Source organism: Ilyonectria robusta (genome assembly GCF_021365365.1).
Source record: "Ilyonectria robusta strain PMI_751 chromosome Unknown BGZ61scaffold_17, whole genome shotgun sequence".
In the NCBI taxonomy this organism is placed as follows: domain Eukaryota; kingdom Fungi; phylum Ascomycota; class Sordariomycetes; order Hypocreales; family Nectriaceae; genus Ilyonectria; species Ilyonectria robusta.
The window spans coordinates 483,810-503,844 of NW_025764451.1; the positions used below are offsets into that span (position 1 = coordinate 483,810).

At 46.6% G+C, this 20,035-nt stretch overlaps 4 protein-coding genes across 4 annotated transcripts; all 4 read left to right on the plus strand.

The window, feature by feature from the left end:
• Positions 1–2,927: 2,927 nt before the first annotated feature.
• BGZ61DRAFT_535377 (uncharacterized protein) lies at positions 2,928–3,156 on the plus strand (the record flags this gene model as incomplete). The annotated part of the gene is made up of 2 exons (XM_046254267.1): positions 2,928–3,092; positions 3,142–3,156. The coding sequence occupies 2 exons, from the start codon at positions 2,928–2,930 to the stop codon at positions 3,154–3,156; spliced, it is 180 nt and encodes a 59-aa protein (XP_046101130.1).
• An 8,914-nt stretch (positions 3,157–12,070) lies between these two features.
• On the plus strand, positions 12,071–13,432 carry BGZ61DRAFT_520143 (uncharacterized protein; the record flags this gene model as incomplete). The annotated part of the gene is made up of 2 exons (XM_046252436.1): positions 12,071–12,086; positions 12,305–13,432. 2 exons carry the CDS (start codon positions 12,071–12,073, stop codon positions 12,970–12,972), a joined length of 684 nt encoding a protein of 227 aa, XP_046101131.1. The 3' UTR covers positions 12,973–13,432.
• Positions 13,433–13,499: 67 nt separating this feature from the next.
• On the plus strand, positions 13,500–15,276 carry BGZ61DRAFT_395588 (uncharacterized protein). The gene is made up of 4 exons (XM_046242935.1): positions 13,500–13,722; positions 13,793–13,928; positions 13,991–14,663; positions 14,726–15,276. The coding sequence occupies exons 1-4, from the start codon at positions 13,621–13,623 to the stop codon at positions 15,213–15,215; spliced, it is 1,401 nt and encodes a 466-aa protein (XP_046101132.1). The 5' UTR covers positions 13,500–13,620; the 3' UTR covers positions 15,216–15,276.
• Positions 15,277–15,958: 682 nt separating this feature from the next.
• BGZ61DRAFT_480997 (uncharacterized protein) lies at positions 15,959–19,689 on the plus strand (the record flags this gene model as incomplete). The annotated part of the gene is made up of 4 exons (XM_046249255.1): positions 15,959–16,138; positions 16,382–16,591; positions 16,645–17,102; positions 17,163–19,689. The coding sequence occupies 4 exons, from the start codon at positions 15,959–15,961 to the stop codon at positions 19,687–19,689; spliced, it is 3,375 nt and encodes a 1,124-aa protein (XP_046101133.1).
• Between the last annotated feature and the right edge of the window lie 346 nt (positions 19,690–20,035).

Below are 20,035 nucleotides of genomic sequence, written 5' to 3' on the forward strand. Positions count from 1 at the left end.
GGACATAGGGGTTGTGGGTAACTAAAGGACTTAGGTGACGAGCAAAGCCTTAGCCGCACGTGTTAGTGGCAAGATGATGCCTTGGAAACTTGAGATAGGTATTCTTGTGACCGCATACGATAAAGACCTCGGCTCAAGCCGCGAATGTGACATTATAGACGTCGATCCTCGCCCATGGATAGTTTCCAGGTGGTGTCCGTTAAAGCATGACTCGGGAACTCAGCCGGACACCATCACCTCAGCCGTGTAGTTAGGAATGGAAGATGGGTCTTGAACTGGATGTTGATGGAGCCCCAGACGGTGCACTCGCGTTGGACGACGGGGTAGTCCAGACGGGTTGCCTAGGTGAAGCTGAACAAAGTAAGGACAGCAGAGGCGCGATGGAAGAACATGGATGTAGTGGTGGAAAATAAAGGAGGTGTAGATGACTGGATGAATGTGAACATGAAAAGTTGTGGTGGGAGTTGATGATGATCCACAAGTCCATAATAGGCGAGGTCGTCGTAGACATGTCACATATCCAAGCTTCATAGCATGTCAAACCTGTGGTGAGATTCTCTGCCAACTGTTGGAGCGGTACATATTATTTTGGTGCTCATAAGGCGCAGGCGTCCACTGCGGCCTATAGTAACATGAGTCCCTGCCTATGTCAGTCCCATTCAGGATGACTGCGGGAGCATGACTGCGGGAGCATGGCTGCGGTCGTTAGGACCCGACAACTAGGGTGGGGAAGAGGAAGCATCCAAACGTCTATTGTGGTAGGCGAGAAAGATAGTCATCAGTCAAGGCATCGTCATCGCTCGAAACCGAGCGAGCCCAGTCTCAAAGCACTAGCCAAGGTTGCGCTGCTCACGAGTAAACCACGTCGGCCAAGGCCCCATATCAAGACCGAGCTGTTTGAGAGGTCCCTTATATGAAGAAGCATTTGAATGCTGAAGTTTCCTTCCAATTGTCCTTCAGCTTTGGCGTAGCACTAGTTGCGGATGCCCGGGCCGGCTGCTTCAAAGCTTTCTCTCCGCCTCATTCCCGACTTCACTTCCCCCGAGGCAATGCACGTCTCGAAAGCCAATGATTGATCTCCAGGCTGTTGTGGATCCTGGCACTATGCTACGGGGGGAGAAATCCTAGACCCTGGGCCGTTGGAATTTAGCCGTCTTGACAATGTTCGGGCCGATGCTATGATTCAGGTTACATGGGAGTGGATGATCCCTTTCACGAGACCCGAAATGCGGTCAGTGCCGTGTTGGGCCTCGGCGGCCATGCGTTCGGTTCATCCAAACGAGAAGGAGGCGAGCATGCGTCGATACGAGATGCCCCGACCTGGGCTGATTGTGGTTTGGGTCCCTGGCCGTGTTGTCACGGCAGGCGCGCAGGTCGTCTCAAGTGAGGTATCATGGAGTAAAGTATACCGCATTGCGGCTTTTCGCCCAGAGGATACTCGGGTGTCGTCTTGGAGTTGCGCTGCTGTGTGTGGGCAAGTAAAGACACGGGCGAAAGAGAGACACTGCGGGAAGCTCCTTGAGTCCTGAGTTGATTACCTGACTACTTCTTACTTACCTCGGTTATGAAGCGGTTAATAATTAAGCAGGGTAATCTAATTGTGGGTCAACATAGGGCCTGGGGGTGTTTGTTGAATCTGTAGAAATTGAGGTAGGTTGCAAACAGCTGACCTAGTAGGTAAGGGCAGGTGACAGGGTCACATAATCACGCATGTATGAATCTTCGATATTCCGACAGTAAAATCGGATGGTGGGGAAACTGACACATGCAAACCAAGCCCTTGTCTCAGGTTTCCATGTCTCTATCCATGTTTCTTCCGTGTACGACGGTTTATGTATGATCGGCAGACAATGCATTGCCGCCAAGTGCTGCGGAACCCGGAGACGAGATTGATTGACTGAGATGAGACGCCGGAGCCAACGAACGATGCGTGCGTCCTCAAGACTTACTTGTGGACGTATTTATTACCCCAACGGTCGAGGTCTTGGCTGTCAGGTGAGTGGCGGTAGCGGTGTGGAGGGAATATACCCCACGTCATACCCATACCCATCGCGTTGCATCGCACAGCCATCAAAAAGGGGAGAAGACAGCATAAATGCTTGACGCAGAAGAATGGGTCGTGGAGAGATGATATTCAGGAAACCGGGCGTAGCTAGCCTGGTGTCGCGGTCCAACGCCGCCGCAAACACCACATGAGGGCATCGTGACGAGATCAGTACTTCCATCCCATGTGCTACGCTCTGAAGTCTCCAATTCATAGCAGCTGTCTAAAAACATGTCTACAATACACTCACGGCCTGGGTGAATCCATGGTCGCCAGCTGATGTGGTTGCACGGTAATGATTTCGTTGCCCCGAATCCAGAATCAGGTTACGCCGAGACGGCTCGGTTATTCTAGAACCTAACATAAGGTTAAGCTATATACAGATTTGTCTTTGAACACAGGGTGTTAATTCTCTCAGCGACTAAGCTTAATTCATCCACTACAATTCATCCTTGCCCCGTTTGCCCGCGCCTGTCCTGCCAGCCTTATCGTCAGGCGCCTGCCCCCAGCAGCAGAGGGGCCGCTGTTTCAGGGGGTTCGTTACTTGATGCCAAGGGGAACGATCCCCTAAGCTCTAGGCTCCTGTAAAATCGCGAAGGTCGGCCCGAACCTCTGTACCGAAAGGTAGCATTTCGTTTTTCACGTCTGATACTAAGAGAGACTCGAGGCTTGGCGGTAGAGAGGCAGACACTCGGGACATCGTGAGGAGGGTGCCAGTTAGAATTGGGGACCAAAAGTGCATAAATCAGATTGTAAACCTTCAAACGATCATCTCATCATCTCTTTCTCATCATCTATTTCATCACCTACATCTTCCCTTCCTTCCTTTATTTAGTTATTTCTTCCGACGAACCCACGAAACTTATCATCTACTCCCGTCATCATGAAGAGCTGGTCTCTCGTCGCCCCTGCCATCATGGCAGCAAGCACTGCCGCTTTGGTTCAAATGGAAGTGCGCTACTCCAAAAAACTTGTCAACATCGGCGATCTTGATATGCAACAAGCCACTGTCGCCGCCATCAACGAGGCTCCGGGCAACGCACGATCTGTAATCATCGACGACGAAAGGGAGGCCACCACTAGCTGAACTCGAACAGAAGTTAGAGATATAGAAAATTCTAAAGTCTGTCCTGCAGACATCGTTAAGTTGTAGTATTATTTAAAAATTTCATCTTGTATCCTAAAACTCTAGTTTTATGGTACTCTCTTACTCGGTAATAACTTTAATATAAAAATTGGAATTATAAGGGGTTAGTCTTAAAATTTAAGATTTCTATATAAATTAATTATTTAATAATTTTTTTAGTATTTTTTTAAGGTATTTTAATATTTAATCTTAAGTATTTAAGTATTTATTTATTAATATAATTATAATTATAATTTATTATTATATTATTTATTTTTTTTATTAAAAAGATAATAAATTAATTAATTAAAAAGTAAAAATTAATTATAAAGTAGAAAATAAATAATATAATTTATATTTAAAAATAGATTATTTTAATTTTTTAATTAAATATAAAATTAGAATATAATTATATTTTTATAATATAAATCTTACCCTCGATAAGGGAACCTAGTATTTGAATTTACTGCATTTTCGTTGCGCGCACGTCACAGTTGCCAAGGCTCAAGTTTTGGGTTTCAAGCTGCTTTTTTCTTCTCTGCCGGAATCCTGTCTAACTTTTTCGACCCAGTCTAACCTTGATAATTGCACTGAAAACTCCCACGACCCGACCTAACGCCCCGAGATCCGTAAGTTGCCCTGCCAGAACGCCCTGAAGTCGTACCTGATCGTCTCGAAGCCAACGCCGATGATGACCCGTTTAAGTCATTCGAATCCCCCCTCTAGCCAGCACCCTATGTAGCTAGCATCCGTACCAACCCAACGCAACACAACAGCTCCTGGAACCAGGGGTCGTATTGGGCCCCGGCGATATCCTGGAGGAAGACTTGACCCCTTGGATCGGGATTGTTGATATTTTTGGCCAAGTCGTAAAGCGCGCCCATTTCTATTTGGATATATGGGATAAGACTGCGGACAAGAGTTTGATTTTCTTGCTTATTAACTCTAGTCCTATTATTAAGAAGCAAATGGCATCTAAAAATAGCCAATGCGATCCGTTGGCTTCTATTTAGGTGTTGCGGATGGTGTGGCGATAGCTCAAATAGATTTTCTTTCTCAAGGAAGCTCGAGAGGAAATTCAGCTTCTATCTTTCCGATTCGTCTTCTAGATTCTGAGAGAATCCGACATCATATTGGAGTTGGGATCTATAATGCGGATATAACGAGTTATCCCTGGAAAGAGCTGCTCGAATGAAATTCGCTATATTGAAAATTGGTTGTGATAGGATGAGTGTTAGAAGGGAAGTTGGTTTCTTGACGATGGGAGATATCAGTCTCCCTTATATCCTATTGCTCGAAATAAGGTTACTATCTTAAGGTTATTGACTGCAGATAGTAAGATTGTTAACTGCAGATAATAGAGTTGAAGTTAGAGGGGCTGAATGGAAGTTTTAGGCAGAGACTGGTAGGTAATAATCTTATTATTTAGCTACTATTTCTTCTGGTGCTGGGTGTAGCTCTTATTATTTATTTCTACTATTTGAGATTACTATATAGCTTTAATTTATTTGATAATATTAAGTAAAGCTAAAAAAAAACCAAATAATATAAATCTTAATATTATTTATATAATAGGCTTTTTTTAAAATTATATAAAATAGTAATTATTATTATTATATTTTAAAAATATAATATTAAATTTAAATATTAAAAATATTTAATTTAATATCTATTAATATTATTTATTTTAATTTTTTTATAATTAATAAGAATAATAATTTTATTTAATATTAAATTTTTTATTATTTTTATAATTTTAATTAAAATTAGATATATATATTTTTTTTTAATATTATCTTTTTAAATTATTATTTTTATATTATATCTTTTATTTAATATTATTATAATTATTAATATTTTAATAGTATTAATCTATAAAAGTATAAATATTCTTATTAAAGCTAGAGAAGTTTTAGTAATTAAATAAAAATATAGATAATAAGTAAGGCAGGTAATAACTTAATAAGTATTATTTTATAGTATATATATATAATTACTAGAGATATAAGATAATTTTACTATAATATATATTTAATAGCTAGAGTAAAGTTTAAGAGGTATTTTTTTTTTCTAAGAAAAAAAAAAACTACCTAGTCTAAGATATAATTAGAATAATCTAACTCCAACTTTTAGTATAAAATCAGAAAATTAAGGGGTACCCCTTATAATCTTAAAAAATGCGGGCTTTTCACAGCTTTCTCAGAGCATAGCAATAATTAAGCTTTATATTCTCAAAGAGCTCCAGCGATAAATCCGCGACATACTGCTACTATTTTGTTATTTATGATAGCAATTGACGATAGCTAGTTTGTTTAGTGTGGAAAATTTAGGAATTGAAAAATCCCCTTGAAGCAACCAAATTAAAACCCGTACCCAGCTAAAATCACTCCTCCAACTCAATCGCATTATTTCCCTCCAAGGGCCCTGGAACGCGAACCGGAGTGCTGAGTTCAATCAGCGGAATTGCATGATGGAATGTAAGAAATCGATGAGGTCCAGTAGGATACAGTGACCACCCAGGAGCATTAGTTTTGTACTGGAGGTGTGGTGGCGTGTCTCCCCAGTACTGCCTTGACATGCTTTGCGGAGTGAACGTACACGGCCTGTTGAGGAAAGAGCAAAATTTGCAGACCCAAACATCCGGGCGTGTCTCGTCTCTTTCACACTTGAATTTACTGGTGTCAGTAGTGGAGTAAAAGCAGAGATCGCAAGAATGGGGCTTTGGGAGGCCTATTGCATCTTGCGTCGTAGGATACCAAAAGGTATTTGTCATGTCTGGAGGGATGGTTGGTCCGACAATTGTTCTATTAATCCCAAATTGATCCTTTATGAGTTGGAAGTTTCTTTGCTAGGAGGCGATTCGTGGTGCTAAGACTGTTTTCCCAGGTTGAGGGATCTATTGATAAATCTGTGCAAGGTGATCCACCTTGAGTTCCATTACCTTTACAGTGCCGAGCGAGTTCCCGTTGAAGTCCGAGTGTGTTAACAGATCCTATCTAGGTAATTCCCTCGAGTAGCTGGATTATAGTCATAGTAAGTCTGTAAATGGAAAGAAAGGACTTAAATCCCTCTTTAGCAAATCCCGCTAGCAGGTTCTTGCGGTGGATAGGGACTGTAAAAAATGCATCTTTCGACGGATCAAATTACTTAAGCCGAATTCCTAAATAAGATACTTAATTGAAGTTTTTGGTTATCCCAATACTCGGAGATCCAAACCATAGCTTGGGATGGGGCTTGCGGTTGTCTATAATTTTAAAAATCAAATATCCAGCTCCTGATGGATTATGATATCCGTCTATTGTGGTGATGCTGAATTTGATAGTTGATTGATCTATGTTCTTATTGCGGAACCTAAAGTTAGCAAATTAACTTTGCTATTAATTGGTGGTAATCGAGGTGCGTATTTAATAGATGGTGAATGTGCGAATTGCTGGGTCGTGGGACTTCTTTATCCTCACACAAGTCATTAGAGAACGACAGAACATATTAAAAATAGGACTTATCACATTGCAACCCCAAAAGCGAATAGCAGGCTAGCGCCTCTAACTGGTAGTGTTGTATATTTGTTGGGTAACTGTTTGGATAAAGGAGTAGTAGCTGAGATTTTACCCCATATTAATATCCGAAGCCCCTTTGCTTCTTTGTGTTGTTGAATATAAAAGCGGATGGTAAGAATTAAATAAGGATACTATTATCTACTCTGCTAGATTGAGAAACTGGTCGGATAAGTAGTTAATTATAGCAGGATTCCAATAACCAATTGGAACTGTATAGCAATAACCTAGCAGTGACCTATTTGCTATTGAATAGTAAGGTGAGGTTGAGTGGGGATAAGATAGGACCTTTTTGTGAAAAATATAACGGACCTAAAGTCTTAGCTTGCTTTGCCCTATATAAACTGCAGTATTATTAATATTGCTGCAAGTTTGGTTGCAATGGGTATAGAATTGTAAGTAAATTATTCTTCTATCTGCTGGTCAATTAGGTGTAACCCGAGGCAAACCTATAAGATTATTAAAGAAGAAGTTTCTATTTTTAAGAACTTAGCGAATCTTAGGAAATATTCTATTTATAAATATATATATATTGACATTTAATACTTTAGGGGAAAAGAGATTGTTATAGGTATCTTAGTCTATGTTAAGGTCACGAAGTTGGTTCTGGTTTCGGGAGAAGTTTACCCAGAATGAGCAAATGAAGTATTTTAATAGGGAGTTTTTAGGCTGTAATACTCTTGCTATTAGCAAGGGATTAACAATTAGAAAGTGATTAGCAAGCTTCACTGCCAGGGGATGAAATTCGGAGCCAACAATCATATGGCTGATAGGGACAACGACTTTCAACAGGTTAGCTATTGCTTGCCATGCAAAAAGAATACCATAAAACCAACCGTAAATCTATCTTCTATTTTGAATGAGGAATCCCAATCCCCATTGAAGATTTGCGCTGGTATTGTATATAAATCCTTCATCACCTTTGTAGATGTAAAAAACGCCATTCTTTTTAAGATAGGATGGGACTTTGTTGCGTAGGTATTCGAAAATGTGACTTGTAGAATCGTCGTATGCGTAGTTATATTGCATCATAATGGCGCGTGCTGTGACAGGCGGTTAGGGACACTTGGGCTAGCTGGTCGCTAGCGGGGATGTCTCTAGGGTGACCCAGATGGGGTTAAAAGGGGAGGTCAGTGCCGTCACTGGGAAAAATCATCGTTTTTTTCCTTTCATCAGAGATTCTTCCTAGAAGTCAGAGAGGCCGGAAGGACTCGAGGCTGCTAGGGAGTCTATTAATTGATTGCCTTCATTTTTGAGAGATTTATTTGGGCCTTCTTGCCGTTACTACGTTCCCTGTCCAACCTCCGTCTTCAACCTCCCTCAGATATCGGTCTGCCGCAGGCCCCATTGATGCCTTGCCAGCGAACTTTCCTGCGACCGACCCGATATTCTATCTCATGAGATGCTTCCCTATCAGGAGACATAAGCCTCAGACTGATCCGACCTTATACGCGTAATCTGGTGCAGCTTCGGGCTGACCGGCCAAGATGCCTGTGCGACGACTCTCTGTGTATTCCCCCTAGGGTAAGTTAATAAGTTGGGTGTTGTTTTCCGTCCCTTCCTGCTGCTAAATTATATTAAAAAATTTAATTTTAAAAAAAAAAATAATTTTAATAAAAAATCTTTTTAAATAAAAAAAAATAATATTACTATTAAGTTTTTTTTATAATTTCTAATTAAATTATATGACTAATAGCTCTTAATATATATTTAATTACTTAATAGTAAAATTAAAAATAAAAAGATAAAATAATATTATTTACTACTTAATATTACTAATTTAATTTTATTTAATTTTCCTTAAAAAAGAATTAAAGAATTAAAGATATTACAGACATTAAAGCAATAGCAATAGCAGAGCATAAGACAGACCGCCTGGGGCGAAACAATGAGACCGCGAAATAATAGATGCGCGCGGGCATAAATAGAGAAACACCAAGGTACCAAGGGGGTGACTGATAGATGCGAAGGGGAAAGGGGAGTAGTGTTGATTTAGTTGTATCTTTTGCCATAATGACAATGCAATTGTTACAAGTAACGTAACACATCGATCAGCTTTGTCAAAGAAATTGCTGACATCAATTCTCTACGAGATCTGAAGTCAGGAAATCATTGGACGGTCGCCGTCGGGATCGTCATGCCGACTTTTGCTGTGGAGACCCCCTAGTATGGGAAACGGGGCACATAAAGATCCATTAATAGCTCGATTATGTAGAGAAAGACTTCACCTATTTTTGATCATTCATGCAGTACCAAGAGAAGGATTTTACAATGACTGTCCAGACAAGCCTATTGACCTAAAAGTCACCGGCACGCGTAGGTTTACGCAATTTGAAAGGGTACAGTACTTGGCGATATTGGCGGCTCAATCTTGTCTCGTCGCCACAGCTTTGACCCGTTTGAGCAGCCTTCTAACAATGGGCACCAAAGCTTTCACGCAGGTGAACGAAGGCAGCAGCGAGGCAACTGAACGCTAGAGGTATGCACCACCCTGGGCTACTAATATGCGGACTGGTTTTCAGGCCCCGGTCGCTTCTTCACCGGTTGACGTCAGATACAAACACTGGGATAACCATTGGCAAGGCAAGTGAGTCTCCCGCTTTGCCGCCGTGAGGAAGATCCTGCATCAATAAATGGCCTGCTGCTGGCACATGCACATCTATCGAACCTAATTTGACTAGGTCGAGTAACGTATGGGCGCCTTGTCATTGATGATACGCTGTCTCAGCCACGGGCTGCTGTTCTGCTCGCTAGGCCGCCTCATACCACCCCAACACACCACGCATTCAAGAAGGTGAGGGATAAAAAAGATAACAATTAACAAGATTAAGGCCCGTAATGCCCCATCCCGATACAAATGAGAGGAGCTGGCATAAGCTAACAAGTTGCACCATCCTCCGCGTCACAAACGCTTGCGACCGGCCCTGGCTCTTCCCCAGAGTAGTGGAGTTTTCAGACAGGGGACCCCCAGGGTCACTACATGGATTTCGGGTTGATCTCTCTTGATTAGCAGAGTCAATTTCAACCTCAAATCGATCAAGTCTGCTAAGGGCCTGTTTCCTCCATATACGCTCCAAGGAATTCGGCTCGGAAGAGGCTCCGCGGAGTACCAATCCAGCCCGGGGTTTATCAAGCCTGACACACAGAGGCGCCATACGCTGATGTCGCTGGAGTCTCTGGTTGGGGCCGAGGAAATGCAGCCGCGTAAATGACAGAAATGCAGCCAGCCTTCACCTTGTCCTCCTCAGCCCCTCACTCCACAGAGTCTACACATCCCGCCACTGCTACGCTTCGCCAAGCACAACCGTACAGGGGGATGACGAAGGGATGCTCTAGACTTCAGCGCCAAGGGTTGGTCAGGGCATGGGGGAAACAACCTGACAGATCTCAAGCAGCGTGGTTCGTTGGCTGGACTGCCGAAATGGCCTCACTGAACCGATTGTGTATGGATGCTAATCATGGCTGGGCTACCGAATCTCAGCCCGCAAGATGCAGGGGCAGGTTTCGCCTCCATGCACGTTCGCTACACAGGCACTCTTTGAGGCGGGGTTTAGTTCTGAGCTGTGGTACTTGGTAGGCGAGCCGTATTGTGTCGCGAGACGCCTTGCCCAGCAGCAGCACACACGCTCGATGAGTCGTCATCAGGCTCCGGGAGCGAAGAAATTAGTACTTGTCGCTGAGGCCATTCTTCGCCTCTGCATCGTATTTACAGTACTGTAGTCTTAAAGGCATCGTCGCGCCACCCTTACAGGCACCGTCAAAGGCATCCCTCAACACACTCCCGGAGCTCTCAGCTAAGGATTCTTGAGCCCACCGTTGAGATCTCTCGATCGCGGTCTACCGTCCCCACTCTCCTCACCTCTGGTGTCGGTGGAGGCACGCCGCTACACTCCCTGAACACGCCCCAAAGCCGCACGAAGCCTCGACGGGACACTTGAAGAAAGTCTTCACGCCTCAGGCGCTGGAGAAGATGTATCGCCAGCACCATTGTCCCATACATAAGACGCCGCCGGGCCCAAAGTGTCGCAAAGCCGGGTGCTATGTGGGTTGTCCCGTGTGCAACAAGTCCTATCTGAGATATGATAAGATCTGCACTTATTGTGACAACGCGGAGGCGAGAGAGGCCCAGCGGATGGGAAAGGAGAAAGAGGAGGCTACAAAAGTCGCGAATGCGGCTGGCAAGGCAGACAAGAAGATGTGCGTTTTCCCTTTCCTTTCGGCCTGTAAGATGGTCACGTCATTGCAGGGTGTGTCTGTCTAACATGTTCCTTGTACAGGCACAGGAAGTCGATGAAGTCAATTTACAGTCGAGAGAAGAGTGGCTCATAACTTTGTGAGGCCATATCTTCATGTCAATCAGGTTCGACAATACCATGGCATTGCAAAAATGGGGGTGTACTGAGAAATTGCCCTGAACAAACAGGCTGGCTAGTGGCTTTCCTCAAAGCCGACCGGCTGCGAATCTTGGCTCTGTTTATTCCTTGTGTCGTGCCGTCGAGTAATCCTGGGTTCACGCGGCAGGGGTGTACAGCCAACGTCTAAAAGGGAATTTAAATGTACATAGAGCCTTATCTGATTTGTATAGCAATAGAAGTTCAGTTGAATCCTTAATTCTTTGACGATTTCGGCGTGGTGAATTTCGTGCATGAAGTCACTGTGGGTATCATTGCTTTTGCAGGTCCAGGGTTGTGGTCCGATAGTACCTTACTCAAAGCATCCCTTTAGGCGCACCATACAATGCCTTTTCTGTACTGGACATATATTGCAGGCAGTAAGGGGAGACCTGTGAGGAGACCATCCGGCGGTATATCCCAGCTTTGCGCAATGCGAAGAATGGCATTGTTGGTCTTACTGGTCATTTTTGTGTACAACAGGATGGCAAAGATCTTTGCCAAGTTTGCGGACCTGCGAGCTGAACAGCAATTGTGGATACAATATAAAAAAGGCCCCTATCGCGCCAAAGGGATAGCAAGATTGACAAGGCCTCGGCGAATCAGCATTATGGCCTCACCTAAGATCCTGGTCTGCCCGATGTTGGTGGCGATTCAAACGTAACACTGCCTCGCTTTAGTTTATCGCCGAATCTGCCTGATGCAAAGGGGAAACAAGGCCAGGACGAATCAGCATAATGGCCTCGCCTGGCCAGGCCGCATGGTGGTAAATTCCCCGCTTTTCTGCAAGCGGCCTCGCGCATCCGGCCGGACCCGGTCTTACACACCGAACGCATGAAGCCAGTCAGGTGTCGCGGACACACACCTTGGCGAATAATGGCCTCAATGATGTCGTTGGGACCATAGGAAAGCATGGAAGCAGCGCAGCTGAGACAGCCCTAGAGCCTTGGAAGCCATGCGCTTGGCTCAACGTGTGTGCAAGCCACAACTGGCAGCTGAGGAACGTAATCGCCCCGCACAGGTAGAGACGGTCTGGCATCCATAAAGAGGGCCAGTGCCTGCTCCTTCTAGGGAAGTTCTTCTTTACTTTCCATCCCGAGTAAGACTTCTCCACGAGGAGGCACTCTCAACCGTTGATCACCAGCTCGGTCACATTTTATCCGCTTTCTTTCTTTTCTTCACGGATAAGAGTGCGGGGAATCATTCCCCGCATTCTCCATTTCGCGGCGAGATCATGATCATCAACTAAATACAAGTCACTGGGGTCCCTGTGTCTTTGGTGGTTCAGTTTGCGAATATTGCCAAACCTATTTCGACAGGAACTACGACCACGACTGTCATTCCGACATCCCTTCTTCCATAATTGTGGATTCGCCTCCACCACAAATTGCTCACAATGAACGCGATTTCGTTGATCCCCACCAGATTCTGGCAGAGGGTACTCGTTACGAAAACCCCTCTCCCGCGTCGTCTCACTTGATGGTGTATCCCGCATCGCTGTCAACGGAGGATACATCGCTGACGTCAACAGACGATAGCACGCCGATTTCAATCGAGGATAACACGCCAATGTCTACCGAGGACACAACACCGCTATCGAGCGCGTATACAACACCTCGCTCCGCTCCCGCAAGTCAGCACAGCGAGAACAGCCTTAATCCTCGCTCGTGCGGCTGTACGGAGACACTGTTGTCCAAGATGTCCAAGAAAGACCGTGAAAAACATGAAATCTCCAAAGCCCATCGTCCAGATTTATACGGCAAGACCAGGGAGGAAGCACCACTCGGCACGCACCAATGCTGCTGTGGCGACATGGTTCCTCGACGCGACAACCACAAGCGGCATGTGGAGACATGAAAGAAAAATGCAATTATGCCATTCAGGTGTACTGTGTCTTGTGTGTGTCCTGCCACTCGGTTCAAGAAAACACTTGAATCCCCCCCACCCCACCTAAAATCAGCACGATTTGGCAGGGAGCCATTGCGGTGTTTTTTTTTTCGACCCAGTAGCCTGCAGATGATATGATGCCCTGATATCGCTGCGATATGCGATTTGATAGGCGACCAGAGAATAACACGCTCCGGCTCAAGGAGATTATCTGTATTGGGCTGCGCCTCGTCTCGTCTCCACTCCCTCTCCGAACTTTTGGCCACTACTCGGCCGCCGAGCACCAATCAACTGCTGGAGATGCTCCCTCTTTCGCGCCGTGAGCGCCTGCGGGAGGCCACTCAACGGCCTCAATCCAGTCGCCCAGGTGCCTTAATGTGACTCAGCCCCTTAGTCTGTTGTGAAGATCCGTGACGAAGCACAATGGCGGGTGCTTTTCCCTTGTTAAATCTCGAGTCATCCGTCGTTGCGCATTCAGTTCTTCTGCTGATGTCTTGGTGGTGATTGTTGAGTAACTGCTCCTTGTTCCAAATCAAAACACCCTCTCTCCCATATAGGTCGAGCAAAAGGGCATCACGGGCTGGTCGCCCTTTATCGCCGCCGTCGATTTCCTAGGCCATGTGGAAGCGCGTCGTCCTCGCAAGTCTCGCGGCCCTGCCAGCTGGACTGGCGAGTCCGGGGTCATCCTCAGCCGCGCTCCTACAATTACCCGATTGCGCAGTACGTTGATAGCATCGCCATTCCGGAGAAAACCCCCATACTCTTTTAATTCTCAACTGACCTTTTTCAGAGGAATTGCTTTGCCGTCGCCATCCCCAAGTCGACATGCTCTGCCACAAACGGAACGTGCTTGTGCACAAACCAGGCTCTGCAGATGGAGGTGACGCTCTGCGTCACCGAGACATGCACAGTCAAGGAGTTATTGGGTGAATACCAGGTCCCCTTTGCCTTCTTCTTTGAAAAAACATAATTACTGACATCTCTCAAGTCACCAAAAATACCACCCTGACAAGCTGCGGCGCTCCCGTCCGCGACAGGTCAAGCGAATACGTGGTTCTCTCCAACGTTCTCGTCGTCATCTCCGCGCTTTGCATCCTCCAACGCTTCGCCTCCAGATTCTACTGGGAGCTAGGACTTGGCCTCGATGACTGGTTCATCCTTCTCACCATGCTGTGCGGCATACCTAGCATGGTCATCATCGTCCACGGCGCCGTACCCAACGGCCTGGGCCGCGATGTGTGGACGCTGACTCCTGAGAAGATTACGAGTTTCGGCATGTTCTTCCACGTCATGACGATATTATATTTCAGCCAGATCACGCTGCTTAAATTTTCCATGATCTTCTTATACCTCCGCATCTTCCTCGAACACTCCGCCCGCCGAATTCTCTGGTGCACGCTTGCCTTCAACTGTGTTTTCGGCATCCTCTTCATCTTCTTGGCCGTCTTTCAGTGCCAGCCTATTAGCTACTTCTGGAAAAGGTGGGACGGAGAGCACCAAGGACACTGCCTCGATATTAACGCCATTGCGTGGTCAAACGCAACGATCTGTATTGTTCTTGACTTGTGGCTGCTTGCTGTTCCCTTATCGCAGCTAAGGACTCTCAACCTGGATTGGAAGAAGAAGGTGGGAGTCGGGATGATGTTTTGCGTCGGAACCTTGTACGTTTCTTCCCCCCTAACATCAAGTACCTCTCCCGCAGCTTCTAATTTTGATACTCCAGTGTCACTATCGTCAGTACTCTCCGTCTTCAAGTGGTTATAAAATTGGGATCACATGCCGAAAACGCTACTTGGGAGTTCATAGACGTTGTCAAGTGGTCCACCATAGAAATCAACGTGGGCATCATCTGCGCCTGCATGCCATCGCTGCGCCTAGGGATCGCCCGCCTATTCCCCAGGGTATTAGGCACGGTACGGGGGTCCTACGCCAACTACGGTAGCCACAGAAGGAGCGGAGTCACTGGGCAGAGCAACAGGAGCAACAAGAGCAGGCAGTTGGGGACGAGTGCAACGTCCCATGCGGAGCCGGGCCACGTGGTGGCGGACTCGGGGGGAATCACTCAACAGAGGACATATGCTGTTGAGTTTGGAAATGTCGACGATGAGACGCAGTTGGTGCATATGAAGGAGCTGGACCGCAAGAGCTCGGGATCTGACGTCTCAGTAATTATTGAGACCGGGCCTAGGACTACGGTTAGAGACCACGTGTAAGATACTAATTAAGACATAAAGTAATTACGACTAAAAACATTTGTAAACTATAGAATAACGGCTACAATAAACAAATAATTAAGCCTAGACTTCGATACATGTCTGGCTTTCTTCCCGGCTTTATGAGCAAAGCATAACGAGATGGATTCGATAATCCCCTCCCTTCCGCCCGAGTTTTGCGTTTTATTAACATTCTGGGGGGGGGGGGGGGGGGGGGTAAGATTCGATAATCTCATATATGTAAGGCGGAGCTTCTCCTTGGGCCGCAGTAACTTAGTCATTGACCTAACCCGGTCGAGCACCAAGGAAGTCTATTTACTGCGAACCTCTAGAGTCGCCCTACTCGTGCCATCTCAATAATCCTCTCCCAACCAAAGCCCTTGGTTTGAGAAAAGCTAGGCCGGATTTGACAAAAGCAATACCCTCGCCGGGTTGTGCTAAAAAGTTTCGTCCTTCCAACCTGTCATACCTGGTCTCTTGCCCAAGCCTTGGTGCACTCCTGAAGAACAACAATAAGTCTAGAGTTGTTCGGCCCGTCTGTGAATATGAGCTCCCGGCTATAAAAGGGGACGCCAGGCTCTCCTCACATCAACCTCCAGATATTCTCCAACAACGCGCCTGTTCTTCCTCTGACCATTCTCCTTCCGCCGACGACCTTCTAGATTGATTCATAGCGAAACCAGTATCATTGACCAAGCGCCTGAGCTCGACTTATCCGTACCCTGACGGATGGCGGTTCGGAAATGGACGGTTTCTCCGCTTCACAGAGGGTGCCTCCGAGTCCTAGTCCAAAAACGACGAAGATAGTCAAGGCTCGCTACATCTCCGATCTCGTCCTAGATTCCAAGCTCGACACCGAGATTTCGAATGCCTACACTCAACATGTGCGATACATACCCGGGCACGCAGCGAGCGAGCGACGGGTGCGTGTTGTTGAGCGATGGGTCCGTGAGAATCCGCTGGGTCGCGGTTCCTATGGCACTGTCTATAGAGAGAGATGCGAAGAGGATGAGTCTAAGCTAAGGGCTGTTAAAGAGATCGGGAAATATACTATGGAGTGGGAAAAGCTTGACTACACCAGGGAGCTAGAAGCTATCTTTAAGTTCTCCCATCCAAAAGCCAGTCAACTAATCCTAGACTTTAGACCTTCTAGCTGACTTTAGCAGTACTCGCATTGTTTTGTTTGTGCGGATGGGTGGTTTGAGAATGATGTGTCTGTGTTTATCTCAATGGAATACTTGAGTCTTGGTGACCTAGGACGCTACCTTTCTCGGCCACTACCAGAGTGTGAAGTGCAGGTAATCTTCTTGCAGATGGCGGAGGGTCTTGAGTATATGCACGACAACCGCTTCATTCATCGAGACCTGAAACCTGTTGTAAGCTAATGTCTTCGACTATTATTCAAGCTTGTCGACTGATTTCAAGTCAGAACATCATGGTCGTCAACAAAGGTCCCAACTGGTTCGTTAAGATTGCAGACTTCGGTATCAGTAAGCGGAGATGGCAAGACTCTACAACAACATCCACCCTACAACGAGGAACCTTCGCATTCGCAGCGCCAGAACAGCTTGGATTCCTAAAAGCTAGCAACGGAGGCTCGCCTACTTTCCTCTCCGACATGTGGTCGCTTGGAGCGGTAGCTTATAAGCTGCTTAGCAAGAAAATACCGTTCTCCGATATACCGGATCTCATGAACTATTTATCTGGGCAACTTCCATTCCCCGTCGAAAGCCTACAGTCCAAAGGAGTTTCGAAGGTTGCTCAGAAGCTCCTTGCCGACTTGTTGTCTCCAGAGCCTCATCAGAGGCCATCAGCGCGCTTGTGCCGCGAGCATCCATGGATTTCCATGCAACTCCCTCTCACCACCACCGAGGCTGGTACTACTTCGTGAGTTCGATACAACGACTTTAATTCCCATAGTAGCTGACAGATGAAAATCATGCATAGCACCGAAGAGTTCATAAACCAAGATGAAACGAGCAAATCGTTCGAGCCATCAGCAGTTTGGAGCGAAGACATCGATCCCGAGATGAACATCACGTTTCTCAACGAATGTCCTTTAGAATCGCGCCGAAGTACGCCAGAGACACCACCAGACGTGACTGGATATAATCACAGTTCTGCTTCTTTGCTGGTCAAGGAATCTCGCCAGAGCTTGGCCAACGAGGCTGCGTCAGAATCACAGCCAAATACGCCAACATTACGACCAAATGTGACTAGACGCGTTCCTAGTTCTACTTCCTTGCTAGTCGAGGTCGAAGAATCTCGCCACAGCTTAATCAACGAGTCTACATCGGAATCACGGCCAAGTACGCCAAAACCACTGCTGAAGGTGACTGGGCGCAATCCCAGTTCTACTTCGATGTCAGTCGAGGAAGTCGAGGAACATCCCCAAAGCTTGGAAATCCCTCACCTCTCAAAGAAGTTTGGAAGGTGGGTTTATTATCTGGAAGAACTGCTCAAGCACGCTGGTGGCACAGAGGGCATCGAACGTAAGACGCGCCTGATCCCATTATTAGCAGAGCGGCTTGCGAATTATTCCGCGACTTGGGAATGCTCGGATTCATACTGCGCTCGGTTTGTCAATTGGCGCCCAGACCCAAAGCGATGGATGTCTCGGGCTGAGAGCTTCGATCAGAAACAAGCACCAGACTTCCCATACCTCGTCCGGCTTCTGAAGTCGTACACGCACACTCCTTCACCAGCGATACAGAGATCGGGCCCAAACGAATCTGAGGATCTTGCCGGGCACTTCAAGTTACGAATCCGACTATCTGGGGCACTGATGCTGTTGGGCAATGAATCCGAGGCAATTGGAATTTTAGAAGAGGTCTTGGAGTGGACATCGTTGCCGCTCATTCATCAGGCGGCCTCACACCAGTTAGCAGCCCAGGCGTATAGCATGCAGTCGAACTGGGAGAAAGCAAAGCTGCACGCCGTACAAGCGTTCCAACAAACCAGCGATGCACTTGGCCGAGCCAGTGACAGCAACAAGGCTTGTCTGAGATTGATGGTTGAAATTTGTAACAAAAGGATGGATTCGGCTGAAGAAACGCAGAGAACTGGTGCCACTGGATCGTCTGAGTCTCCAGCTCAGCAGCGGATCCGCTGTTGCCGCGAAATGATGCTGATGCTGAGAGTTCGAGACCAAATGGCAGCGGCTGACTTGGGAGTCGAGTTCTTACGAACTAATTTTGATCTCCTGACACCAGTCCTCCCAAACCGCGGTTCCCCCTGCTGGGATTGCGTCAAGCAACACATGCTACTGGACGAAGCTTTCCTAGGTGCATTTCGAGAAGGAGCTGCATGCACCGAACACCGGGCTGCTTTACAAACACTGAAGAGGAGATCAATTCAACGTCCAAGTGATTACACCGGCGAAAGTTACACTGGGCTTTCGCCGGTGCATTTTCTTGCCGCCGCCACTCCCTCGACGAAGAGGTGGCAGCCACGTCGGAGCTGCGCCGAGGAGTTCAAGTGGCTTCTGGGGACCACCGCACCATTAACGTACGACAACACCGCTATGCATTACCATATCTCCGACGCGACGGGTCGAGCCATCGAAATGATACCCGTCTGGTTAGCTGCGACTCATGGCAAGAGCGAGGTAGTTGATCTACTTCTGTCCTGGCGGCAAAGAAGCTTTGCCCACTGGCACGAAACAAACTTCTCATACGGTGCCATGATGCTATGTCTCCTGCCGCGGCTAGGACCTTTCTCTAAACACCAACAAGAGAGCATTGCGCAAGCCTTAAAGTTCCTATCGCAAAGGGAAACCTGGAAGTTGCTGGCTGCTCCGGGGCCAATCGACCGACATTGGACTGAGTTCCCGTGGTGTTTCCATAGCCCACAGCTGCTAGGCGTGGTCCTCGATAATTGCGGCGCGGAAAGTGGGAATCTGTCAGTTCCTTCTATGCTAAGAGGTCAGCGGCATCCGACCAACCTCCCGCTGATATGCGCTCTGTTGACCACCTTTACGGGAGGCCTAGTTGATACTCTCGAGCTGCTCGACATTCTTGTTCTGCATCGAGCGGACCCAAACACGAAAGATCCACTCGGGAGAACAACACTGGAGCTCGCTTTGAGGCAAAACCGATCAACGCCACTTGGTCTTGGGCTTCCTGAGGTGAAACTTGAAGAGGCACGCCTCAAGGTTATCTTGATCCGATTGCTTCTCACCCTTAACGCGCACCCACCTTCCGGACCCGGCTTCCAGAACGAGGTTAACTTGCTGCGTGTCAAGCCCTATGAAGAACCTCAAGTCGAAGAATTGCGCCAATTGGAGAAAGATGCTAGGCTCTTTCGAGAACAGAAGGATTCGCAGGGGTGGGAAGAGTCAACGCTCAAGAGCACGCTCGACAGGTTACACAGCGACCTTGGATTTAACATTACCGAGTACGACGCGTTCGAGGCGGGGAGAAGTACTCTCGATGCGGAGATCGATAGTGTATTGGAGGTGCTCAGGAAAACCTAGTGGCAGGGCGATTTGCGTGTTTGCGCTTATACCAGCATACCGGGTATTATACCCCGTATCTGTTTTAAAGCGCGAGAAAAATTGTATAAAGACTGCGTAAGCGATATCAAATTGTTATTCCAGAAAATCCCTAAAGATATAGCGATTTAGAACCGTAATATACTGTATACTCTAGAGGAGGTTAAAAACTTAGTCTGTGGCTTAATACTAGCTGATAAATTTACTCGGGAAGAACGGGCATGCTTCTTATGGGAAATATTACTCCTGGAATACGGATATATTATTGAATCTAAGGGGGGAAACTACGAGTAGTAGATATATACTATTATATATATAGCTATAAGTA

What these genes read in the sequence shown, in the direction of transcription:
- BGZ61DRAFT_395588 (XM_046242935.1), top strand. Translation starts at nt 13,621, where the DNA reads ATGTGGAAGCGCGTCGTCCTCGCAAGTCTCGCGGCCCTGCCAGCTGGA. An exon ending in CACAGTCAAGGAGTTATTGG is followed by an intron (nt 13,929 to 13,990) that starts GTGAATACCAGG and finishes ACATCTCTCAAG; the next exon opens with TCACCAAAAATACCACCCTG. An exon ending in ATGTTTTGCGTCGGAACCTT is followed by an intron (nt 14,664 to 14,725) that starts GTACGTTTCTTC and finishes TTGATACTCCAG; the next exon opens with TGTCACTATCGTCAGTACTC.